General features: G+C 41.1%; 1 protein-coding gene across 2 annotated transcripts in view; it reads left to right on the top strand.

Moving 5' to 3' along the window:
* The window catches only part of ankrd6b (ankyrin repeat domain 6b), a 37,334-nt gene that overhangs the window by 16,282 nt on the left and 3,652 nt on the right, over nucleotides 1-17,400 (top strand). For both annotated transcript variants that reach the window (XM_069705844.1, XM_069705843.1), the window contains exons 3-13: nucleotides 4,434-4,532; nucleotides 6,360-6,458; nucleotides 8,148-8,246; nucleotides 9,728-9,826; nucleotides 11,172-11,270; nucleotides 12,401-12,499; nucleotides 13,774-13,851; nucleotides 14,218-14,322; nucleotides 15,057-15,170; nucleotides 15,544-15,714; nucleotides 16,350-16,502. In XM_069705844.1, the coding sequence (XP_069561945.1) occupies nucleotides 4,434-4,532; nucleotides 6,360-6,458; nucleotides 8,148-8,246; nucleotides 9,728-9,826; nucleotides 11,172-11,270; nucleotides 12,401-12,499; nucleotides 13,774-13,851; nucleotides 14,218-14,322; nucleotides 15,057-15,170; nucleotides 15,544-15,714; nucleotides 16,350-16,502 (1,215 nt within the window). The remainder of the gene's footprint in view (nucleotides 1-4,433; nucleotides 4,533-6,359; nucleotides 6,459-8,147; nucleotides 8,247-9,727; nucleotides 9,827-11,171; nucleotides 11,271-12,400; nucleotides 12,500-13,773; nucleotides 13,852-14,217; nucleotides 14,323-15,056; nucleotides 15,171-15,543; nucleotides 15,715-16,349; nucleotides 16,503-17,400) is intronic.

Below are 17,400 nucleotides of genomic sequence, written 5' to 3'. Positions count from 1 at the left end.
TAACCATTAAAAACACAATTTTGCCAATTTACTTCTATTAAAGTAAAGTTTTAGAACAAATGCATGACATCAAAAATCTGAGAAAGAAACTTGGAGTAAAACATAAATCCTAGCTGTTCTCTGAGGATGCTGTGAGCAGTTAAGTTCTCAATGATGAGCGGAAGATTTAACACTTAAGTCCTTTTTGAAACAAACTTTCTTCATTTCAGACAAAAGTAGAATTCTTCCACTATTAATTTGAAATGTTAACTATTGTTGTCAGATTTTATCCATAGTTTAGTTAATTATTATGTCTAAACACTGAAATGTGTTTGTTGCTGACTTGTTTTAAAGGAGGCAGATACTTCAGAGTCAGAAACCCGCTTTACTTTTAACATCAGGATTAAAAGTTTCCTTTTTAAGAGAGTTTACAGTCAGAGCTGCTCAGGTGACCCTTTGAGTATAAACTTCATCTAAATCCAATGAAGATCAGCAAACATTAGTCTGAATGAGTTCCTGCAGACAGATGAGATCAAAACCATTCTTTAAATGTAAGCTGTATTTCTTGGCTGTGACAGTGACTGTTGGAGTCATGTGACTCAGCCAGACAACCAGTGGATAGTTTAGGATTTTTTTTTCCCGTCAACTTGACTCCAAAGGTTCAGTCTTCTCTGGGTTTTAGTCTCAACGCAGGAATTTCTAATCAATCTCAGACGGGGTCAACATATCACAGGTATAATAATAATTAAAGTCATCATTGCAGTTTTAAAATCTAAAACATAAAGGTAACCAGTGAAGTGATGCTGAAATTAGCAGTGTATAGATTCTTTTACAGGATTTTGTAAGTAGTCCTGCTGCAGGATGTTGGACCAGTTTTTTTTTTTACCTTTTTAAAGTTATAGAGTCACAATGCAGGTCCAAAGTGAAGCGCTCCACCTGATCTTTACATCTTCAGTCTACGGTGTAATCCGGCGATGAGACAGGCGTGTTTGTCTGTGTGGCGGAAACACGTCTGCTTCCTCAGACTCTGTAATAACAGTCTGTTGTGCTGGACGTCACCTGGATTTAGGAAATTAGTTTAAGTCTAAACTTTCTGTCTTTCATTTAAATTCTTTGGCGTTATGGTATTTTTGATAATATTCTTTATACCAGCTACCTGCCAGTAATGACTCCTGTTCATGTGTGAGTGCTTCATACTGCAGGTTTTTGTGTTGTGTATCGTGTGCTTTATGTTTTCTGTTGTGGCACATCAAACTAAGTTTCCATGGGAACATGAGCACATGGCATCATACTGTGAGAACTACAATCTTACATGTGCTGCTGCACACAGATGACTTTGTGTTGACCAGCTGTTTTTTGTTGTTGTTTTTTTTTGGTAGCTTGGCAAGGTGCCATTAAAAGGTATTAAAAGGGGGCGGAGCTTCCTCTGAAACATTCCTGTGCTCAGGAGCAGGAATGTGGGTATATTGGTTGATGTAAGGCTGGCATAGAGAATAAAACATCAAACAGATGAAAAGAAAAGAAGGAAAGAATAATAATGTAGAGGATTTACTGAGGTTGGTTTGATGGAGGAGAATAATGGAGGAAGAGGAGCGTTAGGTGATGAAGGTTTACAGTCCAGTTTGGAAATCTTAAAGCCAATTTAAATATAGTAACTAACATAAAAAAAACAAATAAAACACACTCTAAACAATACATATATCCATCCCAACAATCATTTTCAGTTACACATTCAGTTGTAATCTCATGGTCGTCATGACAACTGAGCAAAGTCCATGAGCTAATGAATGCAGTAAGTTGTGAGAAAGCTCCACAGAAGGCTAGTAAGTGGATGATTTATTTTCTATTGATTATATATAATGAATATAAAATTATAAATCAATTGGAGTTGAAGAATTTCTCCTAGCATTGATTAAACTACTACAACTCATTAAAATAATATATTAAGTTTTTTTTAATTATTTTTTTTTACGAGAAACAAATTCCCTCATCTTCAAATGTCTTACATCTGCTCATACTGAATGAAGGAAAAAGAGTAGAGTTAAATCTATGAATCTTGAAATTGTCCTCTTTCACCACTCTGGTTACCACCTGTACAGTAAATGTGAACTTCTTTGTCCCTTACAGGTTTTGTTTGGTCAGTTTAGCATGTGCAAATATAGACAAACCTGCTACAACAAACAGTGGGGAGCTAAAAAGATGGAGGTTAAGCCCGTCAGTGGTGAATCGACATAAACCTTCTGTACTTCGTGCCTTCAGGAATTCTGCATGCTTCCACTGGAAAGCTGAAGGCCTCAGCAGCTGATAATGTTAGCAGCACTGGTTCATCCTCTGTGACATCTACTGTCTATGTATATCTATATACCTCTTGACTGAGGATTTCCTCTCTGATGAGCTCAAATGGTCTGACTTTAGAAACAGCTGCAACACAGAGCTGTTAAAAAAAGAAAAAGAAAATCTCATACAAAAGGTTTCTCAGTTGAAAAGTTTAAATATCAAAACAGATAAAATGAACAAACATCGATCATTCACAACATTTAAAGCACTGACTGAATAACGATGATTATTGGTCAGTTGGCACCTGTCGAGGGTTTAGGGATATATCAGGCAGCAAGTTGGTTCACAGCATCCCCATGACGACAGGTCTCATTGGATTTAGGTGGATTTCAACCACCTAAACCAACAGAAAGTTAAGATATAAACTCAGTTTCCCATTAAAAACCACCACAGAGTGACATAATAAACTCCCGTGCAGTCCGTGTGGAGCAGCGGAGGCTCCCTGCCGGCCTCAGGCTAGTTGTCTACCTGATCCCGGCTGGTGGCTTCCCTCCAACAGGCCCGTTGTAACTCGGTCTGCCACACCCAAACAAATCTCTGAACGCTAACATAATACCTGGGGTGTTACATGGCGTCTGCTGCTGTGTGGGAGTACTCACAGATCTGTAATTAAACTGTGTTTACTCAGTAGATTTACTACAGTTTGAAGTCTGAATAGTCACCTCCATGTTGACATCCTGCTCTGTCAGTCTTCTTAATGCAGTTAAACACCGTTCATTATGTTCAAGATGTCTGAATGTGTTCAGTTTTAAACTGAATATTATTCTGATATCACGGTGTTAAATCCTTTTGTTTTCTCACTGGTCTCCAACCAGTATCGCAAACTACTGTTTGAGTATCAGTTTTTATTGTTCACATAGAAGCTGATTCAGCTGGTTTGGATGGAGCTCATGTTACAAGTTAGCATCCTCGGTTGTCTTCTCCAACCAAAATATGCAGTGATATAAAACAGAAAGAAAGGTACATCCTGACATGGAAAATCTGGGTCCAAGTCCACCTCATCACAGACCGAATATAAAAGAGAGTCTGAGAAATGGGAGGCTGTGGCTCAGTCGGTAGAGTGGGTTGCACACCAATCAGAAGGTTGGTGGCTCGATCCCCAGCTCCCCCTGTCCACATGCCCAAGCGTCCTTGAGCAAGACACTGAACCCTAAATTGCTCCCGATGGTGTACCACCGGTATGTTGGCAAGTTGCTTTGGATAAAAGCGTCAGCTAAATGAAATGTAATGTAAAATGAGGCCGATGCAGAAGTGTCTTAAACTGCAATACCACCGAGTGCCACTAGAGGTCGGCTCCAAAAAGCCAAAGTGAATAAAATGTGTCCATCAGTTATCTCGGTGTTGTTAGCTAAAGTCACTCCTTCTTATTAGTTTTCTGGAGGTCAATCTGAAAATAATCCCTCATTCATTAGAAAAGAAGATTCAAAAAGACCTGGTTTTGGGGGCGTGTCTGTTTGATTGACAGGCCTGTGGTGCAGTCAGGTTACAGCTATCAGTGGGCGGGACGTAGTATCGTCAGGTTACCAATCAGATCGGTCAGATCCACCGCTGGCTCCTCTCCCAGCTTGTCCAAATATGGTCACTTCCTGCTCCAAACCGCTCCGAACTAACAAAGACGGTGACGGACAGAATCTGAACTGGAGGCTTCATAATGTTCACAAACCAACGATGACCTCACTGATGGTTGATGACATCGCTGATGGTTGCTGACATCACTGATGGTTGATGATTGGTCTGACTGCAGTCATTAAATAAACACTTAATTTAGTGACATTTCTTATGACCCTTGTCCTTCCTGGCCTAAGGTTTCTTCTATTGGCTGGATGCACAGCTGGATTTTGTCCCCTGCTGGTGAACAGATGTTCAGGATGTGCTCTCTTCTTAAAGCACGGATTAAGGATTTGTTTGTTTTTAGCTGATTTATTACTGAAATGGATTTGTGTCTTTCTCCGGTCGTGTCAGCAGATGACCACGGTTACTCACACTGCAGTAATAATCGGACTCGGTGGGTTCTTCCAGTCGACCTCTTCCTGCTCTCCAGGGGAGTTCGTCACTGATGTTTGTATGCCCGCATGTGTTTTGTTGACTGTTGTGTTGAGTGTGTTTTGTGTTCACAGTATGGCAGGAGCCCCTTGCACCTGGCTGCCTACAAAGGTCACGTGGAGGTCGTGCGTCTCCTACTCAGAGCCGGCTGCGACCTGGACATCCAGGACGATGTGAGTAGATCCAACCGTCCGTCAGCTGCATGTGAACACTGTGATCTGTTTCCAGCGGTCCTTACTGATAATCACCAGTGGCTCCTTCTCTTTTTGAAATAACCTTTTTAACACAAACATAAGTGTGATGGCCTCCAGCGGCCTGGAGTGGGACGCTCTGGACTGCCCCCTGCTGGGTCTGCCTTCAGGGAAGAGCTCACTCCTCTCTGCAGATAATGATAGCCCAGATCTGTGGTGCCGCCAAATTCACTCTCTGTGGTCCATGAGCTCTGCAACAGGCTGCAGCACCTCCTCCGGGACGGGGGGGAGCAGGAGGTGCAGACTGAGGCAGGAGGAGGAGAAGGAGGAGGAGGAGGAGAAGAAGGAGGAGGAGAAGGAGAAGGAGGGGAGAAGACAGAGGTGGAGGGCTGGGGAAGAGCCTGGAGGATCAGGGAGAGTGAAGGAGGTTAGCCAACAGAAATCTGTCCCCATCCTCCTCTCCTCTCCTCTCCTCTCCTCTCCTCTCCTCTCCTCTCCTCTCCTCCTCTCCTCTCCTCTCCTCTCCTCTCCTCTCCTCTCCTCTCCTCTCCTCTCCTCTCCTCTCCTCTTCTCTTCCAGCATTTCTAGAATTATCTATATTTTTTTGTATTCAATCGTCAATCAAATAAATTAATTTAAGACTGAACTGCTTACAATAAAAAAATTGTTAGTTTTCATAACAAATTCCCCAAAATGCATCATAAGACTACATGATGGCCACTTATAATTTTTTTATTTGTTTTACTTTATTTATAAACCTTCAGGGAGCTATTGTATTTATTTATTAACATGTTCAGTTTACTTTAAAATAAATGCTGCTGGGAGCGTCCTGCATTTCCTAATGTTGAAAATTTATATTTTTCTTAAACATGCTTGAATGCATTCAAATAAAGTTTTGTGTAAGAGATTGTTATTCCAAATTTTGACACAGAGTTCCATTTTTACTGCAAATGTATATCGCTGAATTGGTCTCCTTGATTCCCAATAATCAGAATCTGTATCGGCCCTGAAAAAACAATGCTGACCACTTTCATGATCTTATCTGAACCCCAGTGGACAACGAGATGAACTGTTGTGGTTGGTCTGAACCATATTAACATCATAACTGCTCTTTTAAATATGACTGTTACTTCTCCCCTAAGCATTACGTTATTAAGTTAGAAAGAATAATTCCACCGGTCTTCAGCCTGGGTTCCCAGTTTTGGTCTCTGCACAGTCAGAAGCTGTTGTTTGTCAAGAAATAGTTTGAGCACATAACTACCGTTAAAATGACAACTTACCATTTTTGAATTATTGCATACAGTCCGAACCGCATCCTAAAACCTAGAAACAGACGTGATGCTGATGGTCAGCATCTCAGAAAGAAAGCATTTACAAAACTGTAGCTTAAAAATAAAGTGTTTGACACCAAAAGAAATGAAGAATATATATATATATTTATTTATTTTGAAGCTAATTTAATTTCTTCGCTCATATCTTTAAACTGTTTGCTTTGCATATAAAACACATCCATCCATCTCTGTGTTTGGTCCACTCACTGAGCAGGAACTGTTCCTCCAAGAGACTTCATGAAAATCTTGTGTCTCCATGTCAAATTTTCCACAAGTGAGAATGTTGTAACACTGATGTGAATCTTTGTTGCATTGATTCAAAACCAGAAAAAACCCTGTGAAACAAACCAAACTGGGGCTCCCAAGATTTCCCCCCATAGATTGTTCTCTGAATCTGTGCTCGATTTGTTGTCCTGTTTCTCAATGTGTGTTTGCTGTCGTGTATCTTAGTGCTGTGTATCTGTGTGTTTCATGGCAGGGGGAACAAACGGCGTTGCACCGGGCCGCCGTGGTGGGAAACAGTGACGTCATCAGCGCTCTCGTCCAGGAAGGATGCGCACTGGACAGGCAGGACAAGGTGCGGGTCAAAGGTCACACACACACACACACACACACACACACACACACACACACACACACACACACACACACACACACACACACACACACACACACACACACACACACACACACACACACTCTCAGGATAAAGGGAGCTGTGTAACAGCAGGAATTGTTAAAGCCATCATAATGAGTGCATTAAGGATCTGATCAGCATAGAGGAGGCAGTGTGTCTGTAATCTGCTTAAGATCAGCGCCCCATGAAAAGTAGAGTCGTGTGTTTAAAACCAAGCTTACACCTATAATGACTGAAACTATACACAAAACAAAAGGTAAATACTTCTATAATTATTGAAACTATACACAAAACAAAAGGTAAATACTTCTATAATGACTGAAACTATACACAAAACAAAAGGTAAATACTTCTATAACAGCTTAACAGTTAATTTAGACTGTAATGGAGGTTTCTCAATAGAATTGTGAACCTGTTAATAAAAAGTTCCACAATTTTTTTGTTGTTGATTTTATACACTTTATTAATCCCCGAGGTGAAATTTCTTCACTACAGCAGGGGGGCTCTCAGGGGGGAGATGCTGCAGCAGGCTGCCACTAGCGCGGCGCCAGGTAACCTGACCTGAGGTGCATGTTTTTGGATGATGGGAAGAAGCCGGAGAACCCGGAGAGAACCCATGCAAGCACAGGGAGAACATGTAAACTCCGCACAGAAAGGCCCAGGACCGGATTCGAACCCGGAACCTTTTTTGCTGTGAGGTGACAGTGCTAACCACTGCACCACCGTGCCACCCAAGGCAGCAGTGTAGAAAAAGGATCTTATTAACATGAACATAAAGAAGTTATAGTGATAATTATGTATGTCTGCTGCAGGTTCTGTTTATTTGGAGGTTTATTTATTAATCCCAGGGTTCCCACAGGTCAGGGAATATCAGGGAATTCAGGGAATATCAAGGGATATCAGGGACTTCATGGAATATCAAGGAATATCAGGGAATTAATGTAATATCAAGGAATATCAGGGAATTCATGGAATATCAAGGAATATCGGGGAATTCATGGAATCTGATCTGATCATTTTTTGGGTCCTGGAATATCAGTGAGTTTTGTTTGCATGTTTAAATTTCAGTTGCCACTAATCAAAATATTATATTTTCCATTTAGTCTTTTTTTTATGACTTTATTCCAGGTGTTTCCTGTATTGTTTTTTTTTTTTCCTCTTTTACATTCGTCAACAAGTGGAAACACTTTAGTAAATATGTGTCTTTTCTTTTATCAGTTTAGGAAGACAAACATACAGGAATATGTAAATTTCAAGAGCTTTGGCTACAAAATAATGAATTTAAAGATTGAAAGACAATTTTTTTGCACCAGGGTCAGTTTGTTCATAAGGTGCACATGTCTAGTTGTGTAGGATCATAATGTTGCAGCAGGTTTCAGCAGTGAAAAGTTTTCAACTGAAAACAGCTGAGTTTACAAATTGATGGGAATAAAATATTTCAGTTTCTTGTCTGCTCAGCACAACAAACAGCAGCTTGTTTTTCTGTTTTGTATTGGTCATAGTTTCAGGTTTGTAGTCAGGGAAAGTCAGGAAGTTTGACATTTGACTTGGAACCCTGAAATCCAGTGTGTCCTTCTGGCTGTTTTTAATGTGTTTTTTATTTTATTTTATTTTTTTGTCCTCTGTCAGGATGGGAACACTGCTCTCCACGAGGTGTCCTGGCACGGCTTCAGTCAGTCCGTCAAACTGCTGGTGAAGACTGGAGGCAACGTTCACGCCAAGAACAAAGTGAGTCTACATTTATTCGGTAATCAGCTGATCGTGATTACCTCAGCCGACTGCGATCACTTTGTCATTCATGTGGAGAACGACAGAGTTTCAATGTTCCCCCGATGTGTTGCTGCAACGAGCTGCCTGTCAGCGTCGTTCTGTTTCCATCACTTCCTCCGCTTCATTTCCTCCCGCTTGAGTTTGACTGGTGCTCTTTTAATGATGTCATCTCGTTGATTTAATGTCGCAGGAGTGGGAGATGAGCACCACCATAGGACTTTGTTCATTTCCTCATTGTCAGTCATTTCACTTTACATTTCAGTAACAGGCTGTGCAAATTTAAGATATTTATGTCATGGCTGCTCTGAGAAACGTTTCTTTTTAAAGGCAGAAATGTAATTTTTATGTATATGGTTACATTTTTAATGCCATGAAATTAACAGAAAAAGACAATTAAATCATTCAAGATTACTCAAGTCCAGAAAATTATATAAAATCATAATAATTTCTGCAAAATAATAATCATTAAAAAAAATGACTACTGCCCAGATTCAAGAGTTGTTTTTTACTCTTTTTCTAAATTTTTCTAAATTTTGTTTTAAAGTCATTTGAATAAAATGTCATTTCACATAACTTGAACATTTATTCATAGATATGAATTCCTGCATCTCTGCATTAAAGGAGCAGTAATACTTTACTTAAAGGGGTGTTAGACTGACATGACACCACCATCACATGACATCTTCCAAACCTTCCAAGTGAAGTCTTACCATAAGAACGCACCCAACTGCAAAAGTCAGCAAACGTTTCATGGCTTGCATGAAAGAAAAATGTAATTAGAGCCCATATAAAATCACTAAAGTTCCAGTTACCAGATTTTTTTCAGGGTTTTCATACATTTCATTACGACCCCCTCCTGACCAAAGTCCATCCAGTGATGAAGATATTAAGATGCATTTGAAAGCTTTCTAAGAACATGTTAATGTTTTGACTGGAGAAAATTCTATGAACACAAATATTTACATTTGGACGGTGGCCCGGAGGGTCAAAACACAACAACATTTCACAAAGCAGCGATCGTTGTGAAATGTTTTTGCATTTTGTGAAATGTATTTGCGTTTTGACCCTCAGGACCACCGTACATTTGAAATAAGTGAAATTTGATCTAATAATTTGTACCTACAGGAAATATAGTTGTTAAATAAAAGTACAAAACAATTTAAGATTGTTGTAAATCGAAGCCTCCAGTTCTATTCAATGTTTAATTCATGATTATGACTTTATGCATCGCTAGACATAGTTTTGTTTCATTTATTTCTCTTTCTTTTTGTCTGTCCACTGTGTTCCATCTCTCTGTTCTAGTTCTATATTCTTCATCACTGTCTCTCTTCTCCTTCACGCAGTTCTAATGATCCAAACATTGTGATCCAGATATACTATGAATACATAAATAATAAGAGCTGCTTCCAGTGACTGATGTCTCTGACTGTCGTTACCAGGCGGGAAACACAGCGCTGCACCTGGCCTGTCAGAACGGTCACACTCAGAGCTCCAGGGTTCTGCTGCTGGGAGGATCCAGGCCCGACAGCAAGAACCATGTAAGTGTCCCGCAGGGTTCTGGTGGGTTCTGATGGAATCAGAGATCATGAGGTTGATGCTGCTGCGGTGTGCAATTATTCAGATTCTAAACATGTAGCATCTCAGAGATAGATTATGTGAATATCATCTGGTGATTGTTTGTCAACTGGTGTTTTTTTAGTGCAACAGATAAGAATGGTTCATTTTCACCTGAAGCGTTGAGCTCCAGGATGTCAGCCTGCTCTCTGCTGCTGCTGCATGTCTGCTGCTGCTGCTGCATGTCTGCTGCTGCTGCTGCATGTCTGCTGCTGCTGCTGCATGTCTGCTGCTGCTGCTGCATGTCTGCTGCTGCTGCTGCATGTCTGCTGCTGCTGCTGCATGTCTGCTGCTGCTGCTGCATGTCTGCTGCTGCTGCTGCATGTCTGCTGCTGCTGCTGCATGTCTGCTGCTGCTGCTGCATGTCTGCTGCTGCTGCTGCATGTCTGCTGCTGCTGCTGCAAAGCAGACGTGATCTTTGTTTACCCGCGTTCAGCATGAGACTCGCACACACTGACACAGTGGAGCTTTAAGTTAATCATCTGTTCATTAAAATGTCCAAAACATTAAGAACCAATTTGAATTGCTTTTTTTTTTTTTTGGCTGACCAATAAATGTCCAGTACGCAATTTAAAATCAAGTATCTCTTATCTTAATAAACCTTTTAAAAGATAATCACTGGTCAGCTTTTACACGTATCGGCTATATTAGATCAGTTTTTACAGTTTTCCGACTACTAATATTTTAAATGTATGTCGTCGGCCTGTTGGAGGTTTGTTTCCACACTGCTGGATAAATAATAATAATGCATCATTTTTTAAATGACCAAAAGCTTCATGAAGCTTTTATTTCTCCACTAACAACTTCTTTCAATTACATCATTTCTTTTAAACATATCATGTTCAAGGGTGAACTGCTGTCAGTTTGTAGGCGAGTTTTCTTCTAAGTTGTATCTCCGGAGAAGAAACACCAAACACTGCTTTTAGCTTGGAAGCAACACTTCCTGTTGATGTTTTCTCAGCTGTCAGTCAAACGCTATGCAACTCTGAGGTTTGGAGGATAAAGAAAAATTCCTGATGTTTATCCAGAGAACTCTTTCCTTTTGTTTTATTAATAAGAAAAGATGAAAAGTAAAAAAAAAAGAAAAAGATTTATGACTTTCAGTTGTACTTTCATACCTAAAATGAAGAAGTGTTTTCAGTCTTGATGTCTTGATTTTTAAAATATATAGAAGTACAATAAGTATTTTTCACATTCTGCTGCGAAACTTCTTTTTAATTTAACGATTTTAATAATATAATTCTTGTAAATCTGTTTTTATATTTGCAGGCAGGAGACACGTGTCTTCATGTGGCGGCTCGTTACAACCACGTGGCGGTGATCCGCATCCTGCTGGGAGCCTTCTGCTCGGTGTCGGAGAAGAACCTGGTGAGTTCCTGACGGTCTGAAGCTTCTGTCCAGGACGGGACTTCAACAACAGGAAATACAACCTGACTTGTAAAAGTGCTGACAGTGCAGTTTGTGAAACATTTGTTTCAGTGACTTCAGGAAGTAAAACTTTTGTTTAATTTGTATTTCGCACATAGATTCACCAGAATTTCACTTCTCAACGCTGGTTAAAGCGGTTCCAACCCTTTAAGTAGGGAAGGAACGTTATTTCAAAGTTGTAGATATTTCAGAAAAATCGACATTTATTCTATTCTTCAGTTCATAAATGATTTCAGTCGTGACAAATCTCTAAACTGCTTCAGAGTTCACTTTTTACATAAACTGAAAATCAATTTTAGGTACTTTAAAGATCTTGTCTGTTCTTGTAAGTTGGACATTGAAATTGAATTCATCCATCTCAGCATTCATTAATCATTCCCTCCAGGAAATCACGATCTTGTGATAATTAACGCAAATTTAAGCAAACTCCGTAATATTTGCAGGAGCTTAAAATTTGTCTGCAATTTTTCCTTTAAAAAAAAAGAAGAGTTTTCTCCACACGTCCAGTTGTCAGAGACGTCTCTTTGTTCGTTTCATCCAGCAGGTCTATGTGTTGAATGAACATGAATTAAACAGCATCTACAGCTCTTATTTTGACAGCTGATGTAGTCCTTGTTTCTATATTCCAGTCACAGACGGTCTGTTCTGGAAACATATGCAGCTTTTAGGACCTTTTAGGAACTTTGAGCCTCACGGTTCTCTAAATTCATTAAATAAATAAAAAAAGATTAAAGCTAAAATATTTCTGTGATGTGCAGCATGATTATTATCACAGGCAGTGATTACAGATTTATTCCTTTATCAAGTGAGGCTATAAAATAGCCGTTTTTTTCTTTCTCGAATTCTACAAAAAAAAACCCTGCACATTACGTCGTAATTCTGGAGAAAATCTGCTGCAAAATCAAATATTTTTGATCGCAACGTTCACAAAAATACTCCTGAAATCCTGGAGGGACTGAAGAACCTGTGATTAATGTAAAAGATTGAACAGTTTGAGGTTGTGAATTCATGTGTTCGTGTGTTTGTGTGTTTGTGTGTTTGTGTGTTTGTGTGTTTGTGTGTTTGTGTAGATTGGAGACACTCCGCTACACGTAGCAGCTGCTCTGAACCACAAGAAGACGGTCCGTCTGCTGCTGGAAGCCGGAGCAGACGGCTGCATCTCCAACACTGTGAGGCTCCGCCTCCTTCCTACAACTGTTTCTGATCTCACTTCTCTTTTCTTCATCTTTAAGTCAAGACACCTCCTCCTCCTCCTCCTAATCCTCCTCCATCCTCTTCCTCCTCCTCCTCCTCTTCCTCCATCCTCCTCCTTTATCCTCTTCCTCTTCCTCCTCCATCCTCCTCCTCCTCCTATTCCTCCATCCTCCTCCCCCTAATCCTCCTTCATCCTCCTCCTCCTAATCCTCCTCCTCCATCCTCCTCCTTCTCCTTCTCCAATTCCATCCTCAACCCTCCTCCTCCTCTTCCATCCTCCTCCTCTTCCTCTATTATCCTCCTCCTCCTCCTTCATCCTCCTCCTCTTCCTCCTTTATTTCTAGTTGAGTGACTTATTGCTTAAACTATAATTTCTATAATTATAAAGACGAGGACTCTAAATTGTTGTTAGTTGTTGTCTCAACATGAGCAAACTTGTTTAGTTTTAGTTAGTGACTTTTTTTGTATACTGATATTCAGTGTAGTTCACTTCTTACTGTGCTGCAGCAAGTTTTAAGTAATTTGATTGGAAAACAGCATTTTTTTCTTATTTTAAACTTCTGAATAAATCAGAGCCAACTTATTTCTGCACTACAACCAACTAATTAACTGATATTTATAAGTTAAATGACCTCGTGATGATCACTAGTGATGATCACACTGTTACATCATTATCTCCTCAAATTCAGGTTTCCTTTTTGTATTTTTTCCAACCTTTCTCACATAAGTACTTCAAATTAACAGAGTTCACTTGTTTTTCTATTTAAACTTAAGATCACTTTTAATTACGTCATCTTGTTTTGTCCTCTTCTAGTGAAAAGGAGCTCCACCAACTAATTATCTTGAAGCAGCTATTATTACAGACAGACAGACAGACAGACAGACTTATTATTATTATTATTATTATTATTATTATTATTATTATTATAGATAATCAGGCTGGCTCCTTTTAAAAATATCATTTTTGGTGAAATAATACGGTTTAATTCTGTAAAGAAGGAATGAAATGGAGAAAAGTAGATACAGTTTACTGTGGACGTCCTCTGAGTCATGTTCTATCTCTGTGTGTCTCTGTGTGTCTGTGTCTCTCTGTGTGTGTCTTTCTGTGTGTCTATGTCTCTGTATGTGTGTCTCTGTCTCTGCGTGTGTCTCTGTGTATATGTGTGTGTCTGTCTGTGTGTGTGTGTGTGTGTGTGTGTGTGTGTGTGTGTGTGTGTGTGTGTGTGTGTGTGTGTGTGTGTGTCTCCAGGCAGGTCAAACAGCTCTGGACCAGGCCAGAGAACACAACAGCCCAGATGTTGCTCTCCTTCTGACCAAAGCTCCTCAGGTAACTAGAACAAGCAACCTTGACCTCCAATATAGAACCCAACCTGGACCCCCACAGTGTGTGTGTGTGTGTGTGTGTGTGTGTGTGTGTGTGTGTGTGTGTGTGTGTGTGTGTGTGTGTGTGTGTGTGTGTGTGTGTGTGTGTGCCTGCATGTGCGTGTGTGTGTTGAGCTTCTTTCCTGCTGCAGGCTTGATGCCGACGGCAGAATGATCCCTCATTAATAAACCAAACCAAGAAAATCTTCCACTCGTACGACGCTGCAATCTTCTTTTCATGATTTTGTTCTTCTGTGTCTAAAAGTGTGTGAAAGTCCAAACGTATTGAATTCTTTCCTTCACCTTAACGTTGTGTCCTGTGTGTGTTCAGGTGCAGAGCTTCATGCGGGGCAGGAGTGTGAGGAAGAGGAGAGACAAGCTGAAGAAGGAAGGTCGAGCTCAGTCGGTGCCCAGAGATGAGATGTTACCCTCGAAGGTAAATCCTGAACGGGGAAGAAGAGGGACAGAAAAATATCTCAATGATTTGTATCAACTTTATCTTCCAAAAACTCCTTCAGGGAACGAAGAAACGTCTGTGAGTTTAATGGGAATAAAATAATGTCGCTTTCTTGTCTAGTCAGCACAACAGCAGCTTGCTTTTTGTTTTGTTTATTACAAGTCATAGTTTTGGATTTTTAGTCGGTGAAAGTCAGAATTTGACATTTGACCCATTTTCAGACCATTGTTTTGTTGATATTTGATGACTTGTCTTTTAAAAATCGCCCCACTGTTGTGTTTTTAATACATAAATAATGTTTACTTTTCATGGCGATCTTCATTTCCATCCACATCCTGTGTTCATGACTTCTTTTTTGTGTTAAAATGCTCTGAAACCATTGCAGCTGTTATTCTTCCTGTTTTTATCTGCAACGTCAGAGTTTCTTCTTCTGTTTTCTCCCCTGAAGCAGCTATAAGATCAGAAAAAGCATTTTTTCCACATGTAGACTTTTCATGCCGAGAAATGATCAAAGGCGAGATGCTGTTTTCCCGTCTGAAGTCTTTCAGATGTTTTATGCATGTTTCAGACACAAGTTAGATATTCATGAGGAACCTACAAACCTGCTTTCGATCTTCCTCTTTCACTTGTGAGAGTTTGTTTTAATGTTCTGAGGGGTAACTTGTCCTCTAAGCCCCGCCCTCTAAGCCCCACCCTCTTCCTGTCTCCTGCAGGACAGCGCGTCCGCTGCAGACGACACGCAGAGCAGCGACCGAGTGACCTGCAAACACGCGGAGGTGAAGGAGCCGAGCAGCAGGAGGGGGAGGAGCAGGAAGCAGAAGGAGAAGGTGGGAGCCTGAGTTTAAGGATGTTTAGAGGTGATAACTCTCCTCCTCTCTCCTCCTCCCTCTTCCATCCTCCTCCTCCTCCATTCTCCTTTTCTTCCATCCTCCTCCATAACCCTCCTCCTCCCTCCTTCACCATCCATCCATCCTCCTCCTCCCCCATTCTCCTCCTCTTCCATCCTCCTCCATCCTCCTCTTCCTCCATCCTCCTCCATAACCCTCCTCCTCTTCCTCTATCCTCTTCCTCCATCCTCCTCCATAACCCTCCTCCTCTTCCTCTATCCTCTTCCTCCATCCTCCATCCTCCTCCATAACCCTCCACCTCCTCTTCCTCCTCCTCCTCCTGGAATCATCACTGACCCTGTGTCTGTTGCAGCCGTCTCTGTCCGACCCGCTCCGCCGCAGAGACACCCGACACGCTGAAGCGCTCCACAGGAGGAGAGTCCGAACAGGAGGAGCTTCTCCTCACGCATCCGTCCCTCCACACAACTACAAGGCCTACCAGCTGTACACACTGTACCGAGACAACGATGGCAAGATCATGCAGGTGAGAGGACGGACCGGTCCAGTTGGTACCGGCTCGTCAGATCCGGGTTCTACCGGAATTCTGTTTTCAGGTTCTACGTCTCGTTTTCTTGAATGCGACATCTCAACAATGCCGTGACGGACTTTGGTCAAACTCAGTAAAAACATTCAGTTGGTACGAACTGATTTGATTTTCCGGGGCAAAGGTCAAAGGTCCCTGTGACTCCAATTTGACACATTCTCATCAACGTGATATCTCAGGAATGCCTGGATGGAATTTCGTCAAATGCTTCACAATTGTTCACTCGACTGTAAAGATGAACTGATTTGAGTTTGGTGGTCAAAGGTCAAAGTTCAAGGTCACTGTGAACTCACGTCCTCCTCATCTGACTGTCCCGTTCTCTTGAACTTGATACATTAAGAACTCCTCAAGGGAATTTGTTCAAATTTGGCTGAAACAAATACTTAGTACCAACTTGGACCTGATAAGATTTTGGTGGTTAAAGGTCACAGGACAAAGGTCACTGTCACCTCACATTGACCCATGTGTTTCAACTCGATATTTCAGGAACATCTGGGGGGAATTTCCTCTGCAGAACCTCAGTGTCTCCACAGTAAACTGGGACTCTGACTGTTTGACTGCCGGCTGTGTTGCAGGCTCCTCTGGACGGCTGCCGCTGTGAACCGCTCATCAGTAAACTGGAGAATCAGCTGGAGGCCACCAAGGAGGAGATGAAGACCGAGATCCACACGGTCCAGGACCTGATGAACAACAAGATGGGCCAGCTGGACCGCTGGAACAAACACCAGGTAACATGTTCACCTGATCCATAGACCAGAGGAGACGTTTGTCCTGAATCATGCTCTCACTTCTACTGGAATGAACTGCAGTTTGTGTTTGTGACACACAACTTCTGACGACTTAAAACAAGGCTAGAAAAAAAAAAAATAAAAAGTGAAAATAGTCAAATCTAGTCTATCTAGTCAGATATTATACTGAAAAGTTAAAAAAAAAAAAAAAAACTAAAAAACGTTGTGCTTGTCGCTCTCTGAGTAAATAATTGACCATAAATTCACAGTGATGCATATGTGGTTTGACAGAAGTAATCAGGGGTCCTGGTCTCTGATTGGTTGGATCATGTTCAGGGTCTCCAATTGGATGGAACATGTTCAGGGTCTCCGATTGGATGGAACATGTTCATGGCTTCAGCTTCATTTCATTCAAGAGCCACAGACATAGATGAAACACTCTCACAGTGCTTTGAGATGCGACAGATTAAAGCCTCCATCATTGTTTGCACAGAGCTGTTTTTGGATGTTCTCGCTGGCATTACTGCTGACAGAGAAAATATATCAGTCGACAGAGGCAGGAATGAATAAATCACTGAAACCAGGACAAGAACAGGAGCTGATGAAGAGGCCCACAGTTGAAGTTAGAGGTGGAACACGGAGGGTTAAACAATGTTTACACTGAAAGGACAGATAAATAATATTTATTTGATTTGCTGGTTAGTTGTGAAACAGTTGGACGTTGTGCAGTTTGTTTGTCGAGCATCTTCATCCCTCATTGTTACGTAACAGGATACTGAATTTAATTTTGAACAGTATGCAAACTGTCCATCATCAACATATACAGTAGAGCTCCTGCTGGCTGGTTAACAGGTAAAGAAAGGTTTAACCGGAGCAGGAGAAGGAGCTAAACGTGTCT

This window comes from Brachyistius frenatus, unplaced genomic scaffold (assembly GCF_029030835.1).
Source record: "Brachyistius frenatus isolate BFR_SWC_R1_liver_20210118 unplaced genomic scaffold, ASM2903083v1 Contig_59, whole genome shotgun sequence".
Classification (NCBI taxonomy): domain Eukaryota; kingdom Metazoa; phylum Chordata; class Actinopteri; family Embiotocidae; genus Brachyistius; species Brachyistius frenatus.
Note: the sequence above shows the minus strand (reverse complement) of the source record. Positions and strands in the feature narration are given on the sequence as shown.